Raw genomic sequence first — 27,543 nt, forward strand, 5'->3', positions numbered from 1 at the left:
GTGACGCCGCAGGAACGAGGACCATCTCCTTACCTGCCCCCGGCCACAATGCGGAAGGAAGGAGGTGGGCGGGATGTTTTGTCCTGCTCATCTCCGCCACTCCGCTTTCATTGGGCGGCCGATTAGTGACGTCGCTGTGACGCCGAACGGACCGCCCCCTTAGAAAGGAGGCGGTTCGCCGGTCACAGTGATGTCAAAGGGCAGGTAAGGACGTGTGACGGGGGTGCGCGACGGGCAGCGATATGCCCATTGCGCACAAACGATGGGGGCGGGTCTCATGCTTGCAATATCGGGCCGGATATAGCAGCATGTAAAGCCACCCTTAAAAGTCCAAGAGCAATCCAATTTATGGACGCAAATCGTGAATGCCGCAAATTGTTTTCTCGGACCCCTCACTACACTGCCTCATTGAATAACATTGGTTCGAGTGCGATCTGATCTATTTATTATGAACAGTAGTGAACAATTCCTCCTTTCAAATGAGCTCCTTCTCTCACTATCTTCGTACACTTACCAGTGGTGATTTGCCAAGTTTACTTTTCCTGGGATCAGGGATAGAATTCTCCCAGTCCTGCTTCAATCTAAGGAAAAGAAAACACAGTTAAGTCTGGAATACTGTAAATTACCACCCCTATAGGAAAACAGTGTCATATGGTGCCACGACAGTGCAGCACAATGCTACTGTGTGCATTCCTCAAAACAATAAAAAAATTCAAATGCATGGCCCCAGGCTTATACAAAAAATATAAAACAGATTGGTCAATCCTTAAACACACAGGTGTAGCAGAAATATAAAATATGACAAATAGATAATAAAAAAAGACAATTGAGAAAAATCAGGCCCTTCCGCCTACCTCCGGTTTTTGAATCATTTGCCTCCTCTGAAATCTCAGCAGAGACTTGTCATTACAGATCAGAGGCAGCAGAAGGGCCGAGGAATCATAGAGAGGGAGGAGAAGATCCAGTGTACAGTCCGGCCCCTGTGCACCCAAATCTAATGATTGGAAAACTTCAAATAGTGATCAATGAAGAACCACAATGCGGATTTCTTCCCCGAAGGCATCAATTTAGTCAATATTATAGCGCTATTACAGCCATGCCTTTACATTATAAAGTTGTGTTGTGCATATTCTCTTAAAATTAGATTTTTTTAAACTCAGATTTCTACAATTTGATGTATATACTATACTGATATTGTAGCACCTAAGTCTTTTGGCGTGTTCCCTTTCGGACTTTCCTTGGGTTCTCATGACATCTTTTAAATTTTTCAGTTTTCACTTCATTGATGAAGAAATCAGTTTGTATTTTGCAACGACTTTTCTTTGCTTCTCCAAATTTCATATGGTAGTCATGTTGTTTTGACCAAGTTGCCACAATGTTAAATAGGTTGTCCACTACTTTAACATAGATGACCCATCCTTAGGATAGGTCATCAATGTGTGATTGGCTGGTGTCCGACACTTCGCACCCCCCCATACCTGCTGTTCTTGGTCCCGGCGGCTCCAGCAAGTGGCCGGAAAAGCTCAGTTCCGGAGCTGCTCCGTCTGATAGTGGCTGTGGCTGTGTAATACACAACCACTTCCTATTGATTAGAATGGGAGGCGGATGTGCAGTACCCAGCCGCTGCCACTATCAGAAGATGGAGCAGCTCCAGAACTGAGCATTTCCAGCTGCCTGTTGCCGCCGCCGAGATCAAGAATGGCAAGGGTGCGGGTGTCTGACCCCGGCTGATGAGACATTGATGACCTATCCTAAGGATAGGCCATCAATGTAAAAATAGTGGACAACCCCTTTTTAAGGTGCATTAAATTGTCAGTTTTTTTCTCGTACGAGTCCGTGATTTTTGTTAGTGTACTGCCCCAGCAGCGGTCGAACCGCTCGGATCCGGATGTCGCAACTCGTAGCTCGAGGGTCTCCGGACCCGGGGTCTCGTGGTCACTCTAAAACGTGATGGGGGGTTATTTACAGGGGAATTAGATAGTTTTTGACGCCACCCGTGCTCCTTACTATGGGTAGTATAGGAGCTTGGGATTTCAGTGGGCTGCTTTGGTTGGAAATCCCTATCCCCCTCATTGCGCTAGTGCCCCCGATCTCTGAGCTTCATGGGAACAGTCCATAAAGGCCCTGTCGTCCGCAGGTTAATTGCAGTGTTGATTGAAGCCTCTCCCCGACCTAGGGTCCAGTACCCCGACGTGCCTTCGGTCCCAGACCGGCTATTGTACTGCTGCTGACCGTCCTCCTAGACTTAGCCAGGCACCCAGTCCCAATATCCCATGACCGGGTCTCTGATTCCTCCGGGTCCAGACCACCGTCTGCAACCCAATCTACTCTCCCCTGGGAGCTCCAACTCCCAGCTTATCCAAGCTCCTCACTGCTCGAGGGCTACCACTTCACTGACTTGTCACCTCCCATCTCCCTGCCTGACCCCTAGGTGGGCGGCCTTATTCCAGCTTAGCAGCCCACTGGTGTGCCTGACAGGGTGTGGTGCGAGGTGTGATTGGGATTTTGGATGCTGATGGAGGCAGTACTGCAAGTTGGGAACCCAGAACCAAGAGGGGTTGAGTCCTGCACCAGAGATAAAGAGCGTGCAGTACCCTGTGACACCCTGACTAGTCCAGGGGTGTCACATTAGAGTTTCATAAGGATTTGGTCGAAGTTTCTTTTTCACCTCCTCCTAAAAGGCCGGGAAAACCGGAACATGCTTGGATGTCATCCAAGTGCTGTCCAATTTTTCCACGGACCCATTGACGTGCATTGCCGATTTTGATGTAAAACTTGGATCAATATTGAAGATGTCTCCACAATTTTCCGTGGACTGCTCAGCCCGTGAAAAATCACAGTCATGTGAACAGCCTCGGCTACTATTCTAGGCACAGTACAAGTGATTTCCAGGAGCACAACGGATAGCGCTTATACTGAAGAAACGCATGTCTCGAATGAGCCCTACAAGAAAATGAATTGATGCAGTGAACACACTAGGGATTATCCTACAGACAAGTAAATCACATGTGTATACAAATTCATTATAGTAAGCTGATTTCCTTTTTGGTTTGTTTTTCTCAGAAGAACAGATACTGTATACAGTGCCTACAAGTAGTATTCAACCCCCTGCATATTTAGCAGGTTTGATAAGATGCAAATAAGTTAGAGCCTGCAAACTTCAAACAAGAGCAGGATTTATTAACAGATGCATAAATCTTACAAACCAACAAGTTATTTTGCTCAGTTAAATTTTAATACATTTTCAACATAAAAGTGTGGGTCAATTATTATTCAACCCCTAGGTTTAATACTTTGTGGAATAACCCTTGTTTTCAATTACAGCTAATAATCGTCTTTTATAAGACCTGATCAGGCCGGCACAGGTCTCTGGAGTTATCTTGGCCCACTCCTCCATGGAAATCTTCTCCAAGTTATCTATGTTCTTTGGGTGTCTCATGTGGACTTTAATATTGAGCTCCTTCCACAAGTTTTCAATTGGGTTAAGGTCAGGATACTGACTAGGCCACTGCAACACCTTGATTTTTTCCCTCTTGAACCAGGCCTTGGTTTTCTTGGCTGTGTGCTTTGGGTCATTGTCTTGTTGGAAGATGAAATGACGACCCATCTTAAGATCCTTGATGGAGGAGCGGAGGTTCTTGGCCAAAATCTCCAGGTAGGCCGTGCTATCCATCTTCCCATGGATGCGGACCAGATGGCCAGGCCCCTTGGCTGAGAAACAGCCCCACAGCATGATGCTGCCACCACCATGCTTGACTGTAGGGATGGTATTCTTGGGGTCGTGTGCAGTGCCATCCAGTCTCCAAACGTCACGTGTGTGGTTGGCACCAAAGATCTCGATCTTGGTCTCATCAGACCAGAGAACCTTGAACCAGTCTGTCTCAGAGTCCTCCAAGTGATCATGAGCAAACTGTAGATGAGCCTTGACATGACGGTTTGAAAGTAAAGGTACCTTACGGGCTCGTCTGGAACGGAGACCATTGCGGTGGAGTACGTTACTTATGGTATTGACTGAAACCAATGTCCCCACTGCCATGAGAACTTCCCGGAGCTCCTTCCTTGTTGTCCTTGGGTTAGCCTTGACTCTTCGGACAAGCCTGGCCTCGGCACGGGTGGAAACTTTCAAAGGCTGTCCAGGCCGTGGAAGGCTAACAGTAGTTCCATAAGCCTTCCACTTCCGGATGATGCTCCCAACAGTGGAGACAGGTAGGCCCAACTCCTTGGAAAGGGTTTTGTACCCCTTGCCAGCCTTTTGACCCTCCACGATCTTGTCTCTGATGGCCTTGGAATGCTCCTTTGTCTTTCCCATGTTGACCAAGTGTGAGTGCTGTTCACAACTTTGGGGAGGGTCTTAATTAGCCAGAAAAGGCTGGAAAAAGAGATAATTAATCCAAACATGTGAAGCTCATTGTTCTTTGTGCCTGAAATACTTCTTAATACTTTAGGGGAACCAAACAGAATTCTTGTGGTTTGAGGGGTTGAATAATAAATGACCCTCTGAATAAACTTTTCACAATTTAAAAAAAAAATAAAAAAAGAAATAACATTCTTTTTTGCTGCAGTGCATTTCACACTTCCAGGCTGATCTACAGTCCAAATGTCACAATGCCAAGTTAATTCCGAATGTGTAAACCTGCTAAATCTGCAGGGGGTTGAATACTACTTGTAGGCACTGTATATTCCAGTTTACTGAAGACTTCAGCCTTTTCAATTTAAAAATATTTAAACATCCTTTTTTGCCACGAACGAGAAAAACAGACTAATTTTTTTTCGATCAGACTTTGACCAGAGTGTGGTCAAATTGTCATCAGTTTTTAGCTTATATGAAGAAAAAACATTCTCCACCGCCTCCCTTCTAAAGGCCCCGTTACACGCAACGACGTATCTAACGATATATCGCCGGGGTTACAGATTCCTTGACGCACATCCGGCATCGTTAACGACGTCGTTGCGTGTGACAGCAACAAGCGAGTGTTAATGATGGAACATACCAAATCGTCCATCGTTGACATGTCTTTCCTTTTAAAAAAAATAGTTGATTGTTTAGCACGCAGGTTGTTCGTCGTTCCCGAGGCAGCACACATCGCTACGTGTGACACCCCGGGAACGACAAACAACAGATTACCTGCGGCCACCGGCAATGCGGAAGGAAGGAGGTGGGTGGGATGTTACATCCCGCTCATCTCCGCCCCTCTGCTTCTAGTGGGCGGCCGCTTAGTGACGCCGCTGTGACGCCGAACAAACCGCCCCCTTAGAAAGGTAAGTATAGTGTGACGGCTCCTAACGATATTGTGCGCCACGGGCAGCGATTTGCCCGTGATGCACAACCGACGGGGGAGAGTGCTTTCACCAGCGATATCGCTCCGTGTAAAGCCCCCTTTACCGTCCGTGATTTCATCTGAGTGCGGTCCAATTTTGTATGGACCAATAGACTTACATTGCCGATTATGATCCACCCCTCAGTTTTATTTTCTCATGCTACAGTGCTGCTCCGTGGCTAAGTAAGCAGATCAGTTCTGCTTCTGATGCTGCTCCTCAGCCTTTCAAACGAGACACATATCTTGAGTAGTGTTTCTTCAGGCTGCAACCTGTTCTGACACATGAGTAGTATGGATTGCTGATTGAAATATGTAATGACAGCCATTTTTTAGCATATTTAGAGCCTGTTCTAAGGTATTGTGGGGGCGTATTATTTTTCTCAAAATGTGATGATGCCTGCTTATCATTGGTCATCATCAGAAAGAGGAAGCAGTACACGCCCCCAGTGACATCTCCAGTAATATCCACATAGACTTAAAAGAAATGAACTGCTTAGGTGCAAACTCTTTAATTCTTAATATATCCACAATGGAGAGGTGAAATTAAAAAACAAAAATGTTTTATTTTGGTCTGTAGGCATTATTACATTGTGTGTCAAGTTCAACATGGAAAATTTGGTGAAAGTCCTCTTTAATAAATTTGAGTCTTCAACTAATATTGGTGTAAATTTACTTAAGTTGTTACCCAGTTTTCCAACTTTGGGAGTCGGGGAGGAATGTGAATCTGAATTTACTAGAAGAGTTTCTACCCAATTTATACAGTGATTAACTCAATGATAATTTTTCTGACCCAATACTAGTCTTATCTATGGATGTTTAATTTCTTGCATCCATAAAGATTGGATACCACATGTGAAAGTGTAGCACCCCTGAAGCCATCAGGGTGCTACAAGGTTCTGCATTCCCACAAGGATGCAGGGCCTACCCCGTTAGGGACCCAGAACCCCAGTGCCGGTACCAACAAAAACCCAGGTAATCCCAGTTTTCAACAACAATCCCCCAAACAATGGTACAGGGCTAGGGTGGTACCAATGGATGGACGCCTAGAGGTGGAGCCAATCCAGTACACTAGCTGACCAGGTGGGAGGGGCAGACTGTGGACAGAGTAGAGAGTGACTGTCAGACAGGCAAGAGGTGAAGGTGGAAGCAAAGTGACGTCCTGACTTGGGTTAACGGTGACCTGGTACCCAGGAGAAGTGGTTGCCGATGGAGTACTCCCGGAACTACGCACCGACGGGGTACAGGACCCTAGGACAGGAAAGAGCTTCACGCCGACCTGTTAACACCTGCACAGCAAGGGGACCATCAGGGACCTTGCTGACCCTAAAGAATCTGAAGACTCAGTAGCAAAGGGAGAACCGGGGACAGGACCAGAGACACCATCCCCACAGGGCTCACGCTACCGTCAGGCGGACAGAAGTGGACAAACCACAGAATGGGGACCATACCACGGGGACCCACTTACCAGAGACAGGTGCAGGGGAAGAAAGTACCAGAGAACCAAACTGGCACTGGGACAAAGGGGACCTGGAGGCGAAACCAGCTGGCCCCGGGCAACCAGTCAACATCTACCAGCAGTGGGTAAACCAGTTGCACTGAACACCTGTGTGGACTACCTTCTTCTGACCCCTACTTCACCATACACTCTCTGGGGCAAAACCCTACTTGCGGAGGGTCTACCATTCTAGCTGCCAATACCACCAGCCCCAGTAGAGACATTGTGTAGCGGCGGCTCCCTACACTTGGCTGCAAAACCGCAAGTGTCGTCACAAGTGAACATTATTCTATTTCACCTGTAAATATCCCCAATAGAGACTACCATCGTGACATTCCCAATAGAGACAGTGCCCGGAACCGAGTATCCCATATCCCTGGGTGCTACAAAAGTACGAATATCTAGAATAGTAACACACAACTTACCTTTTCATATGAATAATGCAAAGATATGCACAAAGCAAAAGTCCCACCGATACAAAAAACGTAGAAACAATTATGGTCACTGTATCCATAGCTGGAAGAAAAGACAAATCATGTCAGAGTGCATTCATAACTTTTAATTCTCCACTTTTCTGGTGTAATTTGCTTTTTGTAGTGACTTTGGTTTGTGTTCCTCCTTTTTTATATTGTTTACACCAATTTTTAAGTTCTCTCTTTTCAAATCGTTTTTTTATTCTTCCTTGACAACGTTGCTTATTTAGATGTTTCAGACAGATTTATGAAATGTGATTTTTCACTTCAGTCTTTTCCTGGACCCAGGTTTCAGGAAGAAATTTCAATCTGGTGTATTTTTGCGACTTTTCAAAGGATTTGCTACTTTTGGTGCTATTTGCAATATTTGCTGGCAATTTCTGACAATTTTTAAAAAAATTAAGATGTGGGGAACAGAGAGCACAATAAGGTGATACCCTGTGGAGGGAGAGCGGGTAAGTGGTTAGTTAAAGAGGTGGTCTGCTACAAAGCATAGTGGCCACATCGGTGTAAAGTTGTGACAGAAGGCATTAACTAACTACCTTCTGTTATCCATTCTGCCTATGAGCGGTGCTATCACTGTCCGCTCATCTCGATCGTGTGACCTCTGATGTCCGGTGATATCACATCAACTTCCGGAATTGTAAGTAGACTTGACATCACCGAGGCTCTCAGTCTCCGTGAGTGATTGGGCTGTGGATGGAGTTTCATCACACGTCACAGCCCATCATCTCGCGAGCTCTCACCTTCACCACAGAGCGACGCAAACACGAGTAATGCTGGGCTGTGATGTGCGGTGAAACTCCACTCACAGCTCAGTCACTCACGGAGACTGGGTCCCGCCTCAGTGATGCCGGGTCACCTTCCAATTCCCGCAAGTTGACATGACATCACCGGACATCAGAGGTCACTGCAGCCCGGGTCATGTGATGGGGGATGAACAGACTGTAATAGCGCCACTCAGAGTCAGATTGGACAAGAGAAAGTATTTAGAAAAAGCCTTCTGTTACAGCTTTACACCAATTGTGGCCACTATACATTGTAGTGGACCATCTCTTTAATGCTTACCTGGTAGAGATGTGACCGGCACAACTCCTATGTAGCACCGAAGAAAAACAGCTGCTGCCAGCTCATGGCTGGTGGATGGATCCTTCAGGAAATATTGAACACAGTTGGATAAAAACATGCTAGATGGGCTGGAGTAACCCAATTCTTCAACAATGTATATAATAAGGTTTTTTCTTTACAATGTGTTTCAACGCCATACTGGCGTCTTTATCTAGTAAAAAAAATAAATGTGCAATACAGGATGCCGGTACATATCATTGTTGAACAATTGGTTTACTCCAGCAACATAGCCCATCTAATGTGTTTTATCCAACTGCATCTGTGCCTCTCCTGAAGCTCCGGTCGCCACAGGGTACTGGACCTCAATTAAGGTGCGGTATCCATCTCAGGTAAGGGGTGGTTAATCACCGGTGTTCCACATTCACACTACGTACATCTCAGGAGCCTTCTCACAGGGTGGGATGGCTCAGGGTAGGCAGGGAGGTGGCCACCACGATACATGGGACTTCCCCGGTCACTGAAGCCAGCCACCTGGAGTAGATAAAGGTTCAACACACTCTCACAACAGAGATCCGTCGGAACCATAGTTCTGACAAGACACTGCAGAAATTCTTGGAACTTTTAATAGGCTCGGGGCCTGGAGCGAGTGCTCGGCCGGGGAACCTAACAGCGCAGGGGAACATCCTAGACCAGGGATATTCTCCTCTTTCTCTTCGAACACCGGTGGTGACCCGTTTTCTTGCCTGGGATTGACCAGAGCCCACGACGGCAGAGACCAGCACCTGGGTGCAGATTTGAACCAGTGAGTAAAAGCATCGGGAACTGCAGTTGCCGACTCAGACTCTGATTAGCGATGCCGTTGCCCCGCGCTCCAGCGCTCCCAAGGGACCGCCATCCCACCGACATCCACCCGGGGCCTGCTCTGCCTGGGGGAGCAATACCGTCCCGGCTGCCATAACACCTGCCCCGGTGAGGAACCCTGCAGCGGCGGCTGCTCTTTGGCTGCGCACCACAGGTTGCATCACAACAAACTTTCCCCAATCACCCTGCTTTCCTCACCGTTTACTGTACCCTTCGGGGCAGCGGAATCGGGCAAGGCCACCTGTGACAACGCCTGACCCTACCTGATAAGGCCCAGCGACGAGTAGGTTAACCACCTGCCCCATGGGGCGCTGCACATCCAAATTCTTCAAAATGTGTTTCATCAATTCCATGTGAAATAAAAAACACTCTTTATTTTTGTTTTTGCGACTTTTCAGCATCAAAAGTCACAAATCCTTTGAAAAAAATCTCTAAAATGCACCAAATTAAAACCTTACTCCAGGCAGAGACTAAAGTGGGTTGTACCAAAAAATGTGATATTTGGTAAAAGTCACATTTCATGAATATGTCTGGATAAGCAAAGTTGTTGAAGAAAAGAAAAATAATACTTAAAAATGACAGCCTAAAAAGTGGTGCACACAATATAAAGAATAAGAAAGATAAAGCCACTAAAAAGGAGCAACTTACTCAAGACAGTGGAGAAACAACAATGATGTTATTTACTAGCTGTAGTACCTGGCGATAGTAACTAAATGTCTCTCTTTCTCTCTCCCACTTTCTTATTCTCGCTCTCTGTCTCTCACCCTGTATGTCTCTCTGTCTCTGTTTCTCTCCCTGTCTGTCTATCTCTCTGCCTGTCTCTCTTTGTCTGTTTCTACTTATGTTTGTCTCTCGCTCTCTCTTGCTCTCTCTCTCCCTGTCTGTTTTTTACTCTCTCTCTGTCTCTCTCTGTCCCTGTCTGTCTTTTTCTCTCTCTAGCTGTCTCTCTTTTTCAGTTTCTCTCTATGTCTGTATGACTGTCTCTCTCTGTCTCTGTCTGTGTCTGTCTCTCCCTGTCCGTCTCTGTCTGTCTGTGTCTGTCCCTGTCTGTCTCTCTATCTCTCTGTCTCTCTCTGTCTGTCTCTGTCTCTCACCCTATCTGTCGCTTTCTGTCTGTCTCTAGCCCTCTTTCTGTCTTTATTTCTGTCTGTCTCTCTCTGTCTCTCTCTCCCTGTCTGTCTTTTTCTCTCTTTGTCTTTCTCTCTTTCTGTTTCTCTCTCTGTCTGTCTCTAACCCTGTCTGTCTCTCTATCTCTCGCCCTGTCTGTCTCTCTCTGTTTGTCTCTATCCTTCTGTCTTTCTCTATTTCTGTCTGTGTGTCTCTCTCTATTTCTGTCTCCCTGTCTGTCTTTTTCTCTCTGTCTCTGTCTGTCTCTCTCCCTGTTTCTGTCTCTCTCTGTCTCTCTCCCTGTCTGTCTTTTTTTCTCTCTGTCTGTCTCTCTTTCTCTGTCTATCTCCCTGTCTGACTCTCCGTTTGTCTTTTTGTCTGTCTGTCTCACTTTCTCTGTCTATCTACCTGTCTGTCTGTCCCTCTCTGTCCCTGTCTGTCTCTCCCTGTCTGTCTTTTTCTCTCTCTGTCTCTTTTTCTCTGTTTCTCTCTCTGTCTGTCTGTCTCTGTCTGTCTCTCTCTCTGTCCCTGTCTGTCTCTGTCTCTCTCTGTCTCTGTCTGTCCCTGTATCTCTCTATTTGTCTCTGACCCTGTTTGTCTCTCTCTATCTCTCTCTCCCTGTCTGTCTTTTTCTCTCTCTGTCTCTCTCTCTTTCCCTGTCTGTCTCTCTCCCTGTCTGTCTCTCTCTCTCCCTGTCTGTCTCTCTCTCTCCCTGTCTGTCTGTCTGTCTCTCTCTGTCCCTGTCTGTCTGTCTCTCTCTGTCCCTGTCTGTCTGTCTCTCTCTGTCCCTGTCTGTGTCTGTCTCTCTCTCTCTCCCTCTTTGTCCCTGTAATGCCTGCCTAGAACCACAGACTCAGACGGGCTGTAATGGACAGGCTAGAGGGAAGCCACTCACCAAACAGGACCCCCAGAACCCTGAAACCCTTTAACCCCTTGTGAGGTATCAACTGGCTGTATTACAAAGGGCCGGTATGTTTTGCAGAAGCGTGGGTGCTCTGCAATGTGAAGTTGGCTGGGACCTGTGGTTCCACAGGATTGTGTGGCGCCCTGGACTAGCCAGGTCATCACAGGTACTACAACATACACCCCCACCCTGAGACAGGCACATCAGCCAGACACAAAATCCTTGTTGCCTCCTTCCAGGGGCTGATGTCCACACCAGGTGGGGTGGAGCCAGGCGGTTGGCCCCACCCACTGAGGAGTTCACAGTCCTGGAGGCGGGAGAAGGAATTCAGTGAGAGTCGAGAGTTCAGTTAGGGAAAGAGGGGAGTGAAGTGGAAGTAGAGGAGCAAACTGACCGTGTCCGGGTGTGTGGCCCGGGCACCAAGAGCAAGGTTGGCAGATGGTGGTGGCCGTCTGCAGGAGAGGCAGATCAACGCGGAACCGTAGGACCGGGGATGGGTGGGGCCCGCCGGTACCGAACCGGGGAGCGAAGTAAAGCCAGCACACACAGGCAGGGCCTACGGACCCCGACCAGGCTTGGAGTCGCCATTAGAGGTCAAATCCGTCAGTGACCGGAACCCCAGGGGTTTCCTAACAGCCAAGACCCGATTGAAGGCAACCGTCCGACCAGCAAAAGGAAATACAGCTACCGCCACAACTAGAGTTCCAAGGGCCAGAGCCTGCGGGCAAAAGGGCTCCTCCGGCACATACACACGCTGGGGAGCGGGTTACCGGTGGGAATCCATCGGGACCGAACATACACAAAAGGTGCAGGGAAAGGCAGCCACCACCAACGGTCCGGGAGAAGTCACAGCAGCCGGCTTCCGGACCCGTCCATCCAGCCGTTTGGTTACCAGAGACTTTGCGTACATTTGTGGCTGAGTGAGTACAACCGTGCCATCCGGCACCACGCTGCGCAGTCCAGGCGACCCTGCACCTTGCCAACTCGGCCTCCCCGTCACCTCACCGGGCCCCGGGACCACCAACCCCTACCCATGGAGGGGGGGAAACAACATCCCAGCTGCTCCCTACCATCGCTCCCAGGATCCCCGTCACCAGCAGTGGTGGTACCCAACTTCACCACAACCCGTGGGTGGTGTCACGGACCAAACCCCCAAACCAAACTACCCCCTTTCACTCACGGGCGAGGAGCGCCGCTCGAGTCCCCGGATCCGGCCCACCGCTCGAGCCACCGAGCAGCCATCGCAGCAGCGCTGGACCCGAGCGTTAGCGAGCGCAGCGGCGTCCCTCCCCGCCCGCGACAATTGCATTACATGGAGGGCCATGGAAGGGTGTGTGATGCTGATTACACACTCCTTACCACCTGTGGGTGTGGCTCCAGGGGTTAAAGCAATCCTGTCTCTGGACCTGGGTGGAGTGTGTCTAGGGCAGTCTAGAGAGAGAGACTGACTCTAGACTTCCAGTGTGTGTGCTGGAGACGGGAGAGCAGAAGCAGGGTGTTTTGCTCTGCTCAAGAGACCTTCTCCTGAAGGAAGGGGCTTTTAGGTCCATGTGCAAAGCCTGGCTGGAGCCAGGGGAACTTGGTAAGGGCACTCGCCGCCTTCAGAGGAAGGTAACCCGGATTGGACTTTGAGGATAAAGCCAAGTACTGACAAGGGTCAGTGACATGTGTGAGGAAGTCCAAGAGTGTGTGGACTTTATGTTATGTGTTGGACTTTGAGTATAAAGCCAAGTACTGACATCTTTCTGTTATGTGACCTAGTATGGTTTATTTGAGCTGTTAATGTGGCGCCCTGGACAAGCCAGGGGTCACAGAGCACAACACCCACACACCCCACACTCCCGGTCAGGCACACCGAAGTCAGTCACAAAACCCTTGTTGCCTTCCTCCAGGGGCTGATGTTCACACCAGGGGGTGGGCCAGGCGGTTGGCCCCACCCACCGAGGAGTACACAGTCCTGGAGGTGGGAAAAACAGTCAGTTCAGTTTGAGATAGAGTTGGAGAGTGGAAAGTGAGAGGAAGTGAAGTGGTAGTGGAGCAGACTGAAGTTGGTCCGGGTGTGTGGCCCGGACGGAGCAGCAAGGTTGGCAGACGGTGGTGACCGTCTGCAGGAGTGGCCTATCGGAGTCTACCGTAAGGACCGTGGACGGGCGGTGGCCCGGCGGTACCGGACCGGTACGCAAGGAGAAGCCAGCACCATCTGGCAGGGGCTTACGGACCCCGGCAAGGCTAGGAGTCGCCGTGAATTTGCCGAATTCGTTAGTGAAAAGAACCTCCTGGGTTTCCCAGCAGCCAAGTCCCGACAGAAGGCAACAGTCCAACCAAGAGAGGGAGACACCGCCACCACCAAGGCAACCGTTTCCCAGGGCCAGCGCCTGCGGGCAAAAGGGGCTCCTCCAGCCCATATCCAAGCTGGGGAGCGGGTTACCGGTGGGAACCCATTGGAACCATCTACCGTACATAGGTGCAGGGAAAGGCTGTCACCATCAACTTGCCGGGAGAAAGAACACCGCAGCCGTCTGTGGGACCCGTCCATCCAGCCGTGTGTTTTACCGAGAACTGTGTCCTCATCATTGGCTGAGTAAGTACCACCGTGCCGTGCGGCACAGCGCTGCCCCCGCGACCCTGCACCTCACCAGGCCCTGTAACCCGCCTGTCATCCATCTGTGACGCCCTGGGCAAGCCAGGGGTCACAGGTCACAACACCACCACACCCTACACCCCAGTTAGGAACATCTAAGCTAACCCAAAATCCTTGTTGCCTTCCTCCAGGGGCTGATGTTCACACCAGGGGGTGGGCCAGGCGGTTGGCTCCGCCCACCGAGGAGTTCACAGCCCTGGAGTCGGGAAGAACCAGGCAGTCAAGTTAGGGAAGTGAAGGAGTAAACAGTGAAGTGGTAGTGGAGCTAAAGAGTGAAGCTGAAGTGACAGTTGTAAAGCCTGAAGTTGGTCCGGGTGTGTACCCCGGACAGTGACAGCAAGGTCAGCAGACGGCGGTGATAGTCTGCAGGGGGACTGCTCGGAGGTTGCTGGAAGGACCGCGGACGGGTAGTGGCCCGGCGGTCTGGAGCAGTATACGAAGAACAGTCAGCACCAGGGCAGGGGCCTTTCGGATCCCGGCAAGGCTAGGAGTCGCCATAATTTGCCAAATCCGTCAGTGAAGGGGACGTCTGTCTCCTAACAACCAAGTCCCGATTGAAGGCAACAGTCCAACCGTAACGGAGAGACACCGCCACCGCCAGGGCACCAGTTTCTCAGGGCCAGCGCCTGCGGGCAAAGTAGGGCTCCTACGGCCCATATCCAAGCCGGGGAGCGGGTTACCGGTGGGAACCCATCGCAACCATCATCACTTTAGGTGCAGGAAAAAGGGACCGTCACAGTCACCTACTGGGGAAAGCAAGTGCAGCCGTCCGTGGGAACCGTCTTACCAGCCGTGTGTTTTACCGAGAACTGTGTCATCGTCTCAGGCTGAGTGAGTACCACAGTGCCGCAAGGCACAGCGCTGCCCCCGCGTCCCTGCGCCCACCAAGCCCTGCATCACCCACCTCACCACTGGGCCCCGGGAGCACCAACCCCTACCCACGGAGGGGCAACACAACAACTGGCTGCTCCATACCATCCTTCCCGGGATCCCCATACAGAGCAGCGGTGGTGTTAACAAATCACCACAACCGTGGGTGGCGTCACGGACAATAAACAATCCCCACACCCAAAAACCCCCTTTCACTCACGGGCGAGGAGCGCCGCTCGAGTCCCCGGGATCCGGCCCATCGCTCAAGCCACCGAGCAGCAGCAGCAGGCCGCAGTGCCAGCCGGACCCGAGCAGTGGGAGAGCGCGGCGTCCCCTCCTCCGCCCGCGACACAAGCAGAGGTCAAAACCAGATCAGGCAGCGAGGTACAAAAACAGCAGGCAGGAGGGTAGTCAGGAAACTAGCGGTAATCAGCACACGAAATCACAGAACGGGACGAAACAGGAGCCAGAATTTTCAGCACTATCTCTGGCATAGGTCAGCAGACAGGAGGGACATTAAAAAGGGTGTGGTGTCTTCCCATAAGCTGTAGCTGAATAATGGTACTTCAGCTGGGGGACACCCACCACCTACAGTCAGCCAGTGGCACTGCAGATCCCCAGGAAACCCAGACCAGTGGATGAGCGTAGCCTGCGCCCACCGGCGCCGTTGGCATCGACTCCTCTCCTATCACCAGCACTATCCACGACAGGAACACGGCGTCGTCTGGCGGTCGGAGTAGAAGTCGATGGAGCGGACTCCGGTGGTGACGTAACAGTCTTTCACTGTCTGTCTCTCTCTCTGTCTCTGTCCATCTCTATGTCCGTCTCTCCACTGATATCATCTTACCTCACACATAAGCTTCTTATACTAAGAATGTCCTTCGTTGCCTACAGCAACCAATCACAGCTCCTATTAACGACAGTAGCTCCCAGCTGCATTGACTTTATTTAATGTAAGCAGGTTTTTTGATGAATAACTAAAGCGCGGGGTTAACCTTTCCCTTCAAATCATAGTCTATGATGTTCCCAGAGTTAAATGAGACAGCTGTGCAAAATTTTGTGATTGTAGATGCTGATTCCTTTAGCGGACACACACACACACACACACACACACAGCTTTATATATTAGATATATATACCAACAGAAGGTAGCAAGTATTTGTGAAATGTAAAGGAAATGATATATGGTCTTCTACATGTATTAAAAATATAAATCTGAACATTGTAATTTGCATTTGTACTCAGCCCCCCTGAGTCAATACTTTGTAGGATCACCTTTCGCTGCAATTACTGCTGCAGATCTTTTGGGGGATGGCTCTAATACCTTCGCTCATCTAGAGGCTGAAATTTTTGCCTATTCTTGTTTGCAAATTAGCTCTCGCTCAGTAAGATTGGATGGAGACATCTGTGAGCAGTAATTTTCAAGTCTTGCACAGATTCTCAATGGATTTTATGTCTGGACTGGGACTCAGCTGTTCACACACATGACTATGTTTGGATTTAAGCCATCCATTGTAGCGCTGACAGGATCTTCAGGGTCATTATCCTGCTGTGCCCCAGGCTCTAGCATTTTTCAGCCTCTAAAAGGTTTTCCTCCAGGATTGCCCTGCTTTTAGCTCCATTCATCTTCTCATCAACTTTGGCCAGCTTTCCTGTCCCTGCTTTAGAAAAGCCTCTTCACAGCATGATGCTACCACCATCATGTGTGACTATGGGGATGGTGTTTTCAGGGTGATGTGTAGTGTATGTTTTCCACTACACATAGCATTTTGCATTTAGCCCAAAAAGTTCTACTTTGATATCATTCAATAAAAACACCTTCTTCCACATCATAGCTGTGTCTCCTACATGGCTTTTTACAAACTGCAATGAGATTTTTTTATGACTTGCTTTCTAAAATGTCTTTCTTCTTGCCATCTTCTCGTTGTTCAGTGGATAAATTCTCCTACCTGAGCTGAGGATCACTATAACTCCTCCAGAGTGAAAATAGGCCTCATGGATGGTTTTCTAATTAGTGCTCCCCTTGAGTGGACGGCCATGTCTTGGTAAGTTTCCAGTTGTGTCATACATCTTCCATTTTTGAATGATGGATTGAACAGTGCTCCGTGATATATTCAGAGTTTGTATATAAGAAAAAAACAGGTGCACTTAAGATGCTGTTTGCCAAAAGACTAGGGTGCCACATCATGCAAAGAAGAGATATGTCAAAAAAAGGGGAAAAAAAAAAGACTCTGCATATAGTGAGGTACACACCAAATGTAAAAAGATGACAACAACTTTACTGAATTCCAAGGGCAAACATTCCAAAATTCCAAATTCCAAAAATAATTAAAATGACATAAAGAGAAAACATCACTGTACAAAAAAGAAGCCAATTATACACTATACCTATAATAAGGTCCAGCCAAAAAATGCAAAAATCAGTATAAGCTAAGGGGGAAAGAAGCAAATAAATCATGTGTAGTAACATCTACAAAGAACACGCCACCTTTCATTGGGCGGGTAATTGGATAGAAAATAGACAATGAGAAATAAAGTCATATAACAACTGTGGTCCCTAAAAACAAACACTACCACAAAGGGGGGGAAGGAGGGAGGCGCTCAGTATGGTATGGTGGGATGGCAGAGGACCAAGAAACATCCTAAGCACAGTGCTAAAAGATATACCGGTAGTAAAGTCGCTATAACAAAGCACCTAATCGCTGTCCCGGGAAGGGATGAACAGCTGATGGCTGAAAGTGTAGGACGTGCTAAATCCACTTCAGATCTTGATTTAGCTCGGCCTACACTTCTAGCCATCAGCTGTTCATCCCTCCCCGGAACAGCGATTAGGTGCTTTGTTATAGCGACTTTACTACCGGTATATCTTTTAGCACTGTGCTTAGGATGTTTCTTGGTCCTCTGCCATCCCACCATACCATACGGAGCGCTCCCTCCTTCCCTCCCTTTGTGGTAAGGTTTGTTTTTAGGGACCACAGTTGTTATATGACTTTATTTCTCACTGTCTATGTTCTATCCAATTACCCGCCCAATGAAAGCTGGCGTCTTCTTTTTAGATGTTACCACACATGATTTATTTGCTTCTTTCCCCCTTAGCTTATACTGATTTCTGCATTTTTTGGCTGCACCTTTATAGGTATAATGTATAACTGACTACTTTTTTGTATAGTGGTATTTGTTTTTTATGTAATTTTAATTGTTTTTACTATGTTTTCCCTTGGAATACAATAAGGTTTTTATCTTTTTAAATTTGGTGAGCACATCATGATAAGCAGAGTCTTTTCTTCTCCCACCTTTTATGTTGAGAGCTTGGGCTATTTTTTTTATAACCTAACCCTGCTTTACTCCTCTCCAGAACTTTGTCCCTGACCTGTCTTGTGTGTTCCTTGGTTTTCATAATACTGTTTGATTCCTAATGTTCTCAAACTCAGAAAGCCTTCACAGAACAACTGAGAATAAAGTATACACAGGTGGACTCAATATACCGTATTTTTCGGACCATAAGGCACACCGGATTATAAGGCGTATTATCAATGAGCACCTACTAAGGCTCCTAGGTTCATATATAAGGTGCACCGGACGATAAGGCGCAGCGCATTAAAGGGAACTTGTCACCAGTTTTATGGCCTATAAGCTGCGGCCACTACCAGTGGGCTCTTATACAACTGGACTGGCTACTGAAGGAATCTTGTGAGCGCCGAGTGATTGATTCCCCGGCGATTGCGGTTCAGTTCATGACAGCTGCAGACAGGCCGGGCTGATCTCCGGAGTTCAGGTGACAGCTCCAGAGTGCAATACAGGTAACTGAATCCAGGCCTGGCATTACTGGAGATTCCTCCGGTAGCCAGTCCGACACTGCTCTTATATACAGCTTTCTAACATGCTGTATATAAGAGCGCAGGCCGCACTGTAGAACATAAAAAACACTTTACTCACCTAAACCGGTCGCTCCGGTGCTGGTTGGCCAAATGGGCGTCGCTGTTCTCTGGGACCGGCGCCTCTTCTTTCGGCCATCTTGCTCCTCTGTCTTCTGAAGCCTGTGTGCATGATGCGTCCTAGTCCTCCACACTCGCCTCTACTGAGGTCCTGCGCAGGCGCACTAAAATACCGTACTTTGATCTGCCCTGAGCAGGGCAGATCAAAGTGCGCCTGCACAGGACCCCAGTAGAGGCGAGTGTGGATGACGTGGATGCTGGAGAACAGCGCCGCCCATCTGGTCAACCAGCACCGGAGCAACTGGTTTAGGTGAGTAAGCATGTCTTTTAACAGGAGGCATTTATGGGGCACATTTAATCCGCGGGGCTCCTGCGCACAGAGCTGTACGTATCACCGCACTCAGTGAGGCTCCTGACTACGGTGGCCGTAATTCTCAATCAATACAGTATTCATATATAAGGCGCACCGGATTATGAGGCGCACCGGATTATAAGGCGCACCGGATTATAAGGCGCCCTTTCGATTTCTGAGAAAATCATAGGCTTTTATGTGCGCCTTATAGTCCGAAAAATACGGTACTAATTCTGTGACTACTGGAGGGAATTGATCATTCAGGATTTTATTAAGGTGTATCACACAAGGGGCTGAATATAAACGCACATCGCTATTTTGAGATTTAAATTTTTTAAATATTTAAAATCCATGTATTATTTCCTTTACATTTCACAAATACTTGCTACTTTATATTGATATATCACATACAATCCAAATAATCAATTTATTGATTCAAGTTCATCAAGTCAAGTTCATCTAATTTCCAGTAGGGATTAGCCGGATTTACCGTATATTTTTCCTGCCAAATATGACTCATTTTGTGTGAAAAACAATTACAAGTTACTATGTATATCATTATTATTATACTAGTATTATATTAATGTGCCAAGCCCAAGATGCATCATTAAAGGAGTTGTCCAGGACTGTGATATTGATCATTTTTCCTTAGAATAGGTCATAAACTTCAGAATGTTAAGGGTACTTTACACGCTGCGATCTCACTAGTGAGATCGCTAGCGAGCGTACCCGCCCCCGTTGTTTGTGCGTCACAGGCAAATCGCTGCCCGTGGCGCACAACATCGCTTACACCCATCACACGGACTTACCTGCCCTGCGACGTCGCTCTGGCCGGCGATCAACCTCCTTTCTAAGGGGGCAATTCGTGTGGCGTCACAGCGACGTCACACGGCAGCCGTCCAATAGTAGAGGAGGGGCGGAGATGCGCGGCTGGAACATGCTGCCCACCTCCTTCCTTCCACATTGCCGGTGGACGCAGTTAAGGAGATGTTCGTCGTTCCTGCGGTGTCACACATAGCGATGTGTGATGCCACAGGAACGAGGAAAAACATCGCTACTGACCAGACAACGATTTTTGGTAAATGAATGACCTCTCCTTTACCAATGATTTTTGTCTTTTTTGCAATCGTTTAAGGTCGCTCCTGCCTGTCACAAGCTGCAATGTCGCTAACGGCGCCGGATGTGCATGAACCCGACGATATATTGTTAGCGATGTCGCAGCGTGTAATTGGCCCTTTAGGGATCCAGCATCTGCACCAACCAGCTGTTGTCAGCTCTGGGTACAGCCGGATATACAGTGTACGTGTCACGCTAGGTACGGGGGAGTACTAAGCGAGCGGAGAAAGGTAAGGGAAAGAAACCCCTGTGTCTAGGGAAGGGGGAGATGGTGTCCCCTGACCAAATTTACTGCTGGTCCCTGGGGTCCCTCACCAACCTAGATAGGTTCCTCACCTATGCGCCGAGTCGGATACCTGACCCATGTATCCCTAGTGCTGAGCGCTAAATAGGGAACGGGTGGGATGAGCTCTTCATCAATCCCACTAAACACTAAAGGAAGACACAAGGACATACAGGGGAATGTGCATAAACTATTTATCCACGGATGACTCAGGCAGGAGTTCAGCAAGCTTCAGCAACACTATTACAGATGAGAGTAAGCCACCTGCTTGCAACCAGACCTAGAGTGAACTGAATAATATCAGCAGCACATGTCCATGGAAGAAGGGAGTATTTAAGCACCAAGAAACATGCTGATAATCAGCAGATGGGTGGAAGGCAAGCTCCTGCTGGGTCTGAAAGGGGGAGAGATGAAAATCCAGTAGGAAAGCTACCTATTACAATGAATACTAACAGCAGGAACAATAGAGAGTCAGGGAGTATTTTCCGCAGCCAAACACTGTGACCTTCTATTGTCAGAAACCACATGACTGTCTGTGAACCCCTGACAGTATGGAGCCAGAAGGGTCGTTTTGGAGCAATAGGAGCTGAGCTGTAGTACCCTGGAGCAGCCACTATACAATCTACAGAGTTGTGCTAGCTATATAGTCTCAACATAATATGTATCCAGGCCTGATCCTTGAGGGTGCTTGATGTGAGACTCCCCCCCAATCTAATATTGACAAGTCGACCTATCCTAATGATAGGTAATCAATATCACAGTTTTAACAGCCCCTATAAATAGAAGTAGAGGTCATGTAATATGGATATCATGTCCTCAGATAACCTCACCTTTGTCTGTTTTCCATGAATGGCTTTGACTCCAGTCACTCCATGGTCCATTGAATCCAGGCCCATCATCCGGTTTTGCTCGCACCTTTGCTGTGTAATTAGTAGAACTCAAGAGTTTGGAACTCGGGATGTAATATTCAGGCACATTACCGGATACATTAACCAGTGAGAGATCGGAACATTCTTCATCATCCTACAAAGGTAAAGACAATAGTTACCCTACAGGAATAATGACTATGACCAGAGTAATACAGATATAAAGTGTCACCCCACAGTCTACAACAGCCAACGTCACCCTACAGATATAAGAGCAATAACTAGTGTCACACTACAGATACATAGAGTCACCCGAAGGGTATAAAGACAATAACCAACGACACCTTACAGGTAAAAGAACATCAACCGGGTCAACATCACCAAGGGATAGAGAATATAATAACGATCTGTAGGATTACTTGCTTCCAGTAGCACAACTGGTATGTCAGCTTAATTGCGGGATTTGCAACCACTGGTGGACTCCATCCCAACTTGTATTTATAGTTCACCGGGTCCTTCATTTTAAGGTCTTTGGGAGGTTCAGTCTGGACTGAAATACAAGAAAATACACTGATATATTACACTAGTGATAAGGACTGAAAATTGATGCAGTACAAGACGCACAGTGCTAAATCCTGACAGCGGAGTACTAAGGTTTATTGGATTGCAACAATTCTATCACTTATTTTCAATAAAAGCCAATAATATTTTGATATAAAGCGATTTAGTTATACAGTAGCTAAAATTAGTGCAATATCTTCCTCCATACATCCATATATAATACTGTTGGTGGGCCACAAGTTCTGCCTAAGAGTACATCCACATGACCAGTTTTTGAAGCAGTGTATTTTCACTGCATCCAAAATACTGCGTTGTACAGTGGAAGCACAGTGGATGGGATTTATAGAAATCTCCTGTCTCGGCATGGACTAGGGGAAGGTCCGGTGTGAGCCCAAACACACACCAGACAATAGTAACCACAACACAAACAAGGGGTAAACCGAGGACTCTTTAACAATGGTGAGCCCTAGGGCTAGTGATTAGGAGATGGACACCTCCTCACTTACCTACCACTGTACCCTGCACTACTAGCCAGTTCTTATACAGGTTCCTCACATGTCGCCGAGCAATAACCTGAAGCCCTGAATAACCATACAATAGCCCTGGGAAGGGTGTGGGCAGGTAAGGATCACTAACCCCACAGCTGCACTAATACAACACACCAGGGAAGGAAGACAGACAGAAGTAAACACCACGACAGACTACTGCAGTCAGCACCAAGTCTGTAGACACCAAAGCAACTTCAAAAGAGGGTTCCACCAGCTCCTTCCACCTCCAGGCCAAGCTTCCAAATAAATGGGAATAACTGGCACCCTCTACTGGTAGCAGAGGGAATATAAAGGGACTGGGAGTGGTCCAAACCGAAAACACCTAAGATCGTAATGAGACTGCTTGATGGCAAGGAATACTGACATTAACCCTCTTTTCCCCAAAGGATAGAAAACATTTAATGCTGAGAGTCTAGCAAGGAAATGACTCTCAAGTCCTGCATTTGTCACTGGTCTTGTGGCGCCCTGGACAAGCCATGTCGTCACAGGTACTACACCAACACACCCTACACCTCGGCTAGGCACACCGAAGCCAAACACAAAATCCTTGTTGCCTTCCTCCAGGGGCTGATGTCCACACCAGGGGGTGGGCCAGGCGATTGGTCCCGCCCACCGAGGAGTTCACAGTCCTGGAGGCGGGAAAAGTAGACAGTTGAGTTTTGGAGAGGAAAGTGGTAGCAGAGGAGACTGACCGTGTCCGGGTGTGTGGCCCGGGCACTCAGCAAGGTTGGCAGACGGTGGTGACCGTCTGCAGGAGAGGCTAATTGGAGCAAACCGTATGGACCGTGGACGGGCGGTGGCCCGGCGGTACCGGATCGGGGAGTAAAGAGAAGCCAGCACCATCCGGCAGGGCCTACGGACCCCGACCAGGCTAGGAGTCGCCGTAAAACCAGTCAAATTTGTTAGCGAAGGGAACCTCTGGGGTTTCCCAGCAGTCAAGACCCGATTGAAGGCAACATCTCACACAGTAGAGGGAAACACAGTCACCGCCAAGGCTACAGTTCCCAGGGCCAGAGCCTGCGAGCAAAAGGGGCTCCCTCAGCATCCATCCAAGCTGGGGTTACCGGTGGGAAGCCATTGGAGCCGAAAACACAACACAGGTGCAGGGAAAGGCAGTCACCATCAACCTGCCAGGAGGAGAACAACCGCAGCCGCCTGTGGGACCCGTCCATCCAGCCGTTTGTTTGACCAGAGACTCTGTGTGGATTACTGGCTGAGTGAGTACCACCGTGCCGTGCGGCACAGCGCTGCCCCCGCGACCCTGCACCTCACCAGGAGGGGAGAACCAACATCCAAGCTGCTCCCTGTCATCCCTCCCGGGATCCCCGTCCAGAGCAGCGGTGGTGTCACAACTTCACCACAACCGTGGGTGGCGTCACGGACAATATCTCCCCAAACCACACACCAACCCCCCTTTCACTCACGGGCGAGGAACGCCGCTCGAATCCCCGGGATCCGGCCCACCGCTCGAGCCACCACCGAGCAGCAGCAGCAGCAGCCAGACCCGAGCAGTGGGTGAGCGCAGCATCCCCTCCTCCGCCCGCGACAGTCTCATAAAGCAGAAAGACAGCCATCACATCTTCTGCCTACTGTGGTTCTTTTTTCACCAGTGTGAACAGACCTGCGGTGTGGCATTCCAAGCCGCAGCATGTCAATTTATGCTTGTGGAGACACGAGTGTTCTCAGTGGGAGAACACAGTAACAGTTCCAGCACCCAGAACACTGATGGGGGGCACGGACGCCGCATTCTCCAGCAAAGAGCACTCAAGTCTCCACAGGAGGGCTGCCCCTGTGTCCAGAACGCAGTGTCATCCTGATCATGGGAACGTACCCTAAAATTGACCTCATGTGGTCATTCTCCAAGCAACACTCTCTGCCCCTGTAAATAAGAATTATTCTGAATGATCAGATGTTAACAAGCAAGAATAGAGTTTTCGGGTCACACATCAGTTTTTTGCCTTCAGGATCAATCTGGCGAATTGGGAAAAAAACGGATCTGGCGCCTGATCCGTTTTTTTTCTCATAGACTTGTATTAGCGCTTGATGTACTCGCATCTCTCTCTCTCTCAGGCTCTATTAGGGTACTGTGCACCAGGCTCTATTAGTGCACTCTGCACCAGGCACTCTGCACCAGGATCTGTTAGGGCACTGTCCACCGAGCTCTATTAGGGTATTGTGCCCCAGGCTTCTTTAGGGCACTGTGCACCAGTATCAATTAGGGTACTGTGCACCAGGCTCTATTAGGGCACCATGCACCACGCTTTGTTAGGTAACTGTGCATCAAGCTCTATTAGAGTACTGTGCACCAGGCTCTGTTAGGGCACCATGCACCAGGCTTTGTTAAGAAACTCTGCACTAGGCTCAGAATAGAATGTCGGCACAACCCGTGATCCGGCCTTTATACAAGCTGAGTCATGTGGTGCGCTGGCCAATCACAGCCATGCCAAAGCTTGGCAAGGCTGTGATAGCACCAGAAGTGCCCATAGCCAAAAAGGCTGTTGATTGGCTTCTCTGCAGCCTTTCAACAAACTTTATTCAGCATCCAAACTTGGACACAGACTTCAATGAGAAGTCATTGTTCGAGTTCGAACACCAGATAATAGGTGTCTGGTACGAACCCCGAACTTTACAGTTTTAGTTTCCTTATCACTAATTGTAGTGCCATTAACTTCCAGGGTGGTTGCACATGTGATTATTATTATTATTTAACGGCCTTCAGTTCGATCTAGAGCCAATGGCAACTTGATGGATGAATACTCTGTAGGAAGATCGATCTTGTGCAAACCTACATAGGTCTACAAGGGTATTCTCCATCGTTTTCTTGGTAGTATCATGACATCAGGGTGCTGTTCTTCCTCTTCGCCTTGTTCCTTCTATTCTTCCGACCATAATGTGCTTCTCCAGTGATTGCTTTCTTCGTATGATGTGTCCAAAGTAGCCTGGTGATCTTTGCTGCGAGTTACATGTGTGGCTTGATTTGTTCCAAAATTGGTTTGTTTGTTCTTCTTGCCATCCATTGTATTGATAACATCCATCTCCAGCGCCACAATTCAAAGACGTTGATTCTTCTGTCTTGTTTCTTTATCGTCCAGGTTTCGCAATCTATATGCTACCACAGAAAATATGTATGAGTTGTGTCTTAGTCACCAGTGAAAAGTTCCTTGATTTGAGGACCTTGTCTAGTGACTTTATTGTTGATTTGCCCATAGCTATTCTCCTATTGAGTTCCGGTGTCGTCGTTGCATCTTGAGTGGTCATTGAAGTGCCTTAAAACTTCCAGTTCGTCACCATCCATCTCAAATGTGTCCCGGTGATACTTGGCAGTAGTCAATATTTTTGACTTCTTTGTATTGAGTAGGAGTCTCATGTTCGAGCTTTCCATCTTGAAACTCCGTAATAAGTCCTTCTTTCCATTTACGCTTATAGCTATCAATGTGATATGTGATATAGAAGAGAAATACATTACATATTAATGTAGATACAATATATGACAAGAAAACAAATGGAGAGAGGATCATGCATGGAACAGCTTTCAATATTCATGAAAAAAGAAAATGAGGCAGTGTACAGAGGTTTATAGTAGGTGGTGAACTTATCTGAAAAAATAGATTGTTTTTTTCTTGTTGCGTTTGAAAATCTGAAGAGTAGAATATAGTCTAATATGTTAGGGTAGAAATCCCCAACATGAGAAAGTTTCGAAAAAAATAGAGGAGAGGAAAGGACAAAAACTAAAGGTGCCCATACTCCTTACATAGCAGTCTCTCTTTCGCTCTTTCGATCAACAGCTTTCTTTCTAGACTCCTCCATATACATGAATGCTCTGCTTGGCCGAGAGTCCATGTGTTTTCAAACGAAGAGAGAAGTAAGATGTTTATTTAATGGGAAAACAAATAGGTGGGGTCGAAATTCGACATGACCAATCCTTCCCTCCCCTGACAATGTAATGCTCGCAACCAGTGTAGGGGCCTCAAGCGGAATAATTGTATCCACTGAACTACTAGCCTTATAGGCTGAGAGGCATTTCCTGCAAATGGCACTTCGGTCCTTTAAGAGGAAGGCCAATGTGCATGCGCACGTCTTAGGTGCACTCCCGAGAATATTGTGCGGCATGTACAGGGCCTGGGAGGGGAAGGAGGTAGCAGCACATGTGAATTGCTGCGCGGTAGCAGGGGAGAATGGGACCCAGCCAGGCAGTGACTAAGTCGAGGTCCCTGCAGGGAAGCTGGCACTACAGACGTCATCTATTTTGCTGAGATACACATTAGATGGTTGTGTGGTGCACCCAAAATGGAGGACTTAAGGGTGCTTTACACGCTGCGACATCGCTAGCGATGTCGCTAGCGATCGCCCCCGTCCCCGTTGTTTGTGCGTCCCAGGCAAATTGATGCGCGTGGCGAACAATATCGCTAGGACTCGTCACACATACTTACCTTCCTAGCGACGTCACTTTGGCCGCCGAACAACCTCTTTTTTAAGGGGGTGGTTCGTTCGGCGTCACAGCGACGTCACTCAGCCGGCCACCAATAGAAGCGGAGGGGCGGAGAGCAGCCGCATTCACGTCACTCCCACCTCGTTGCCAGAGGACGCAGGTACGGTGTTGTTCGTAGTTCCCGGGGTGTCACATGTAGCGATGTGTGCTGCCTCAGGAACGACGAACAACCTGTGTCCAGAACCAGCAACGATATTATGAAAATAAATGACGTGTCAACGATCAGCGATTTGGTGAGTATTTGTAATCGTTAACGGTCGCTTGTTGGTGTCACACGCAACGACGTCGCTAACGAGGCCGGATGTGCGTCACGTATTCCGTGACCCAAGCGACATATCGATAGATACGTCGTTGCGTGTAAAGCGGCCTTTAGCCAACAATATCTTAAGGGGAAAGTTAGATGAATTAAATCTGGAGATATCCTGAAAAGCATTACAAAAGAGTTGTTTCCTGTCTTCATGGCTATTGTAAACGGTAAGGTGGGATAAAATGAGAGGTAGAAGAGTAGCAATAGGAAATTAAAGTTAAGCCTGCTTTACACGTGTCAATTAAGCATACGATATCGTATGCGATGTGACCCGCCCCCATTGTATGTGCGACACGTTCAATTTGTTGACCGTGTCGCACAAACGATTATTTGCTGTCACACGTACTTA

At 48.2% G+C, this 27,543-nt stretch overlaps 1 protein-coding gene across 1 annotated transcript in view; it reads right to left on the reverse strand.

The window, feature by feature from the left end:
- Window positions 1–27,543, reverse strand: part of CSF2RB (colony stimulating factor 2 receptor subunit beta) — a 101,145-nt gene that overhangs the window by 16,653 nt on the left and 56,949 nt on the right. The window contains exons 9-12 of the mRNA XM_075320838.1: window positions 21,709–21,839; window positions 21,254–21,446; window positions 7,239–7,329; window positions 515–581 (exon numbers count right to left, since the gene is read on the reverse strand). Of these exons, the coding sequence (XP_075176953.1) occupies window positions 515–581; window positions 7,239–7,329; window positions 21,254–21,446; window positions 21,709–21,839 (482 nt within the window). The remainder of the gene's footprint in view (window positions 1–514; window positions 582–7,238; window positions 7,330–21,253; window positions 21,447–21,708; window positions 21,840–27,543) is intronic.

The sequence above is a fragment of the Anomaloglossus baeobatrachus genome, chromosome 8 (genome assembly GCF_048569485.1).
Source record: "Anomaloglossus baeobatrachus isolate aAnoBae1 chromosome 8, aAnoBae1.hap1, whole genome shotgun sequence".
NCBI lineage: Eukaryota > Metazoa > Chordata > Amphibia > Anura > Aromobatidae > Anomaloglossus > Anomaloglossus baeobatrachus.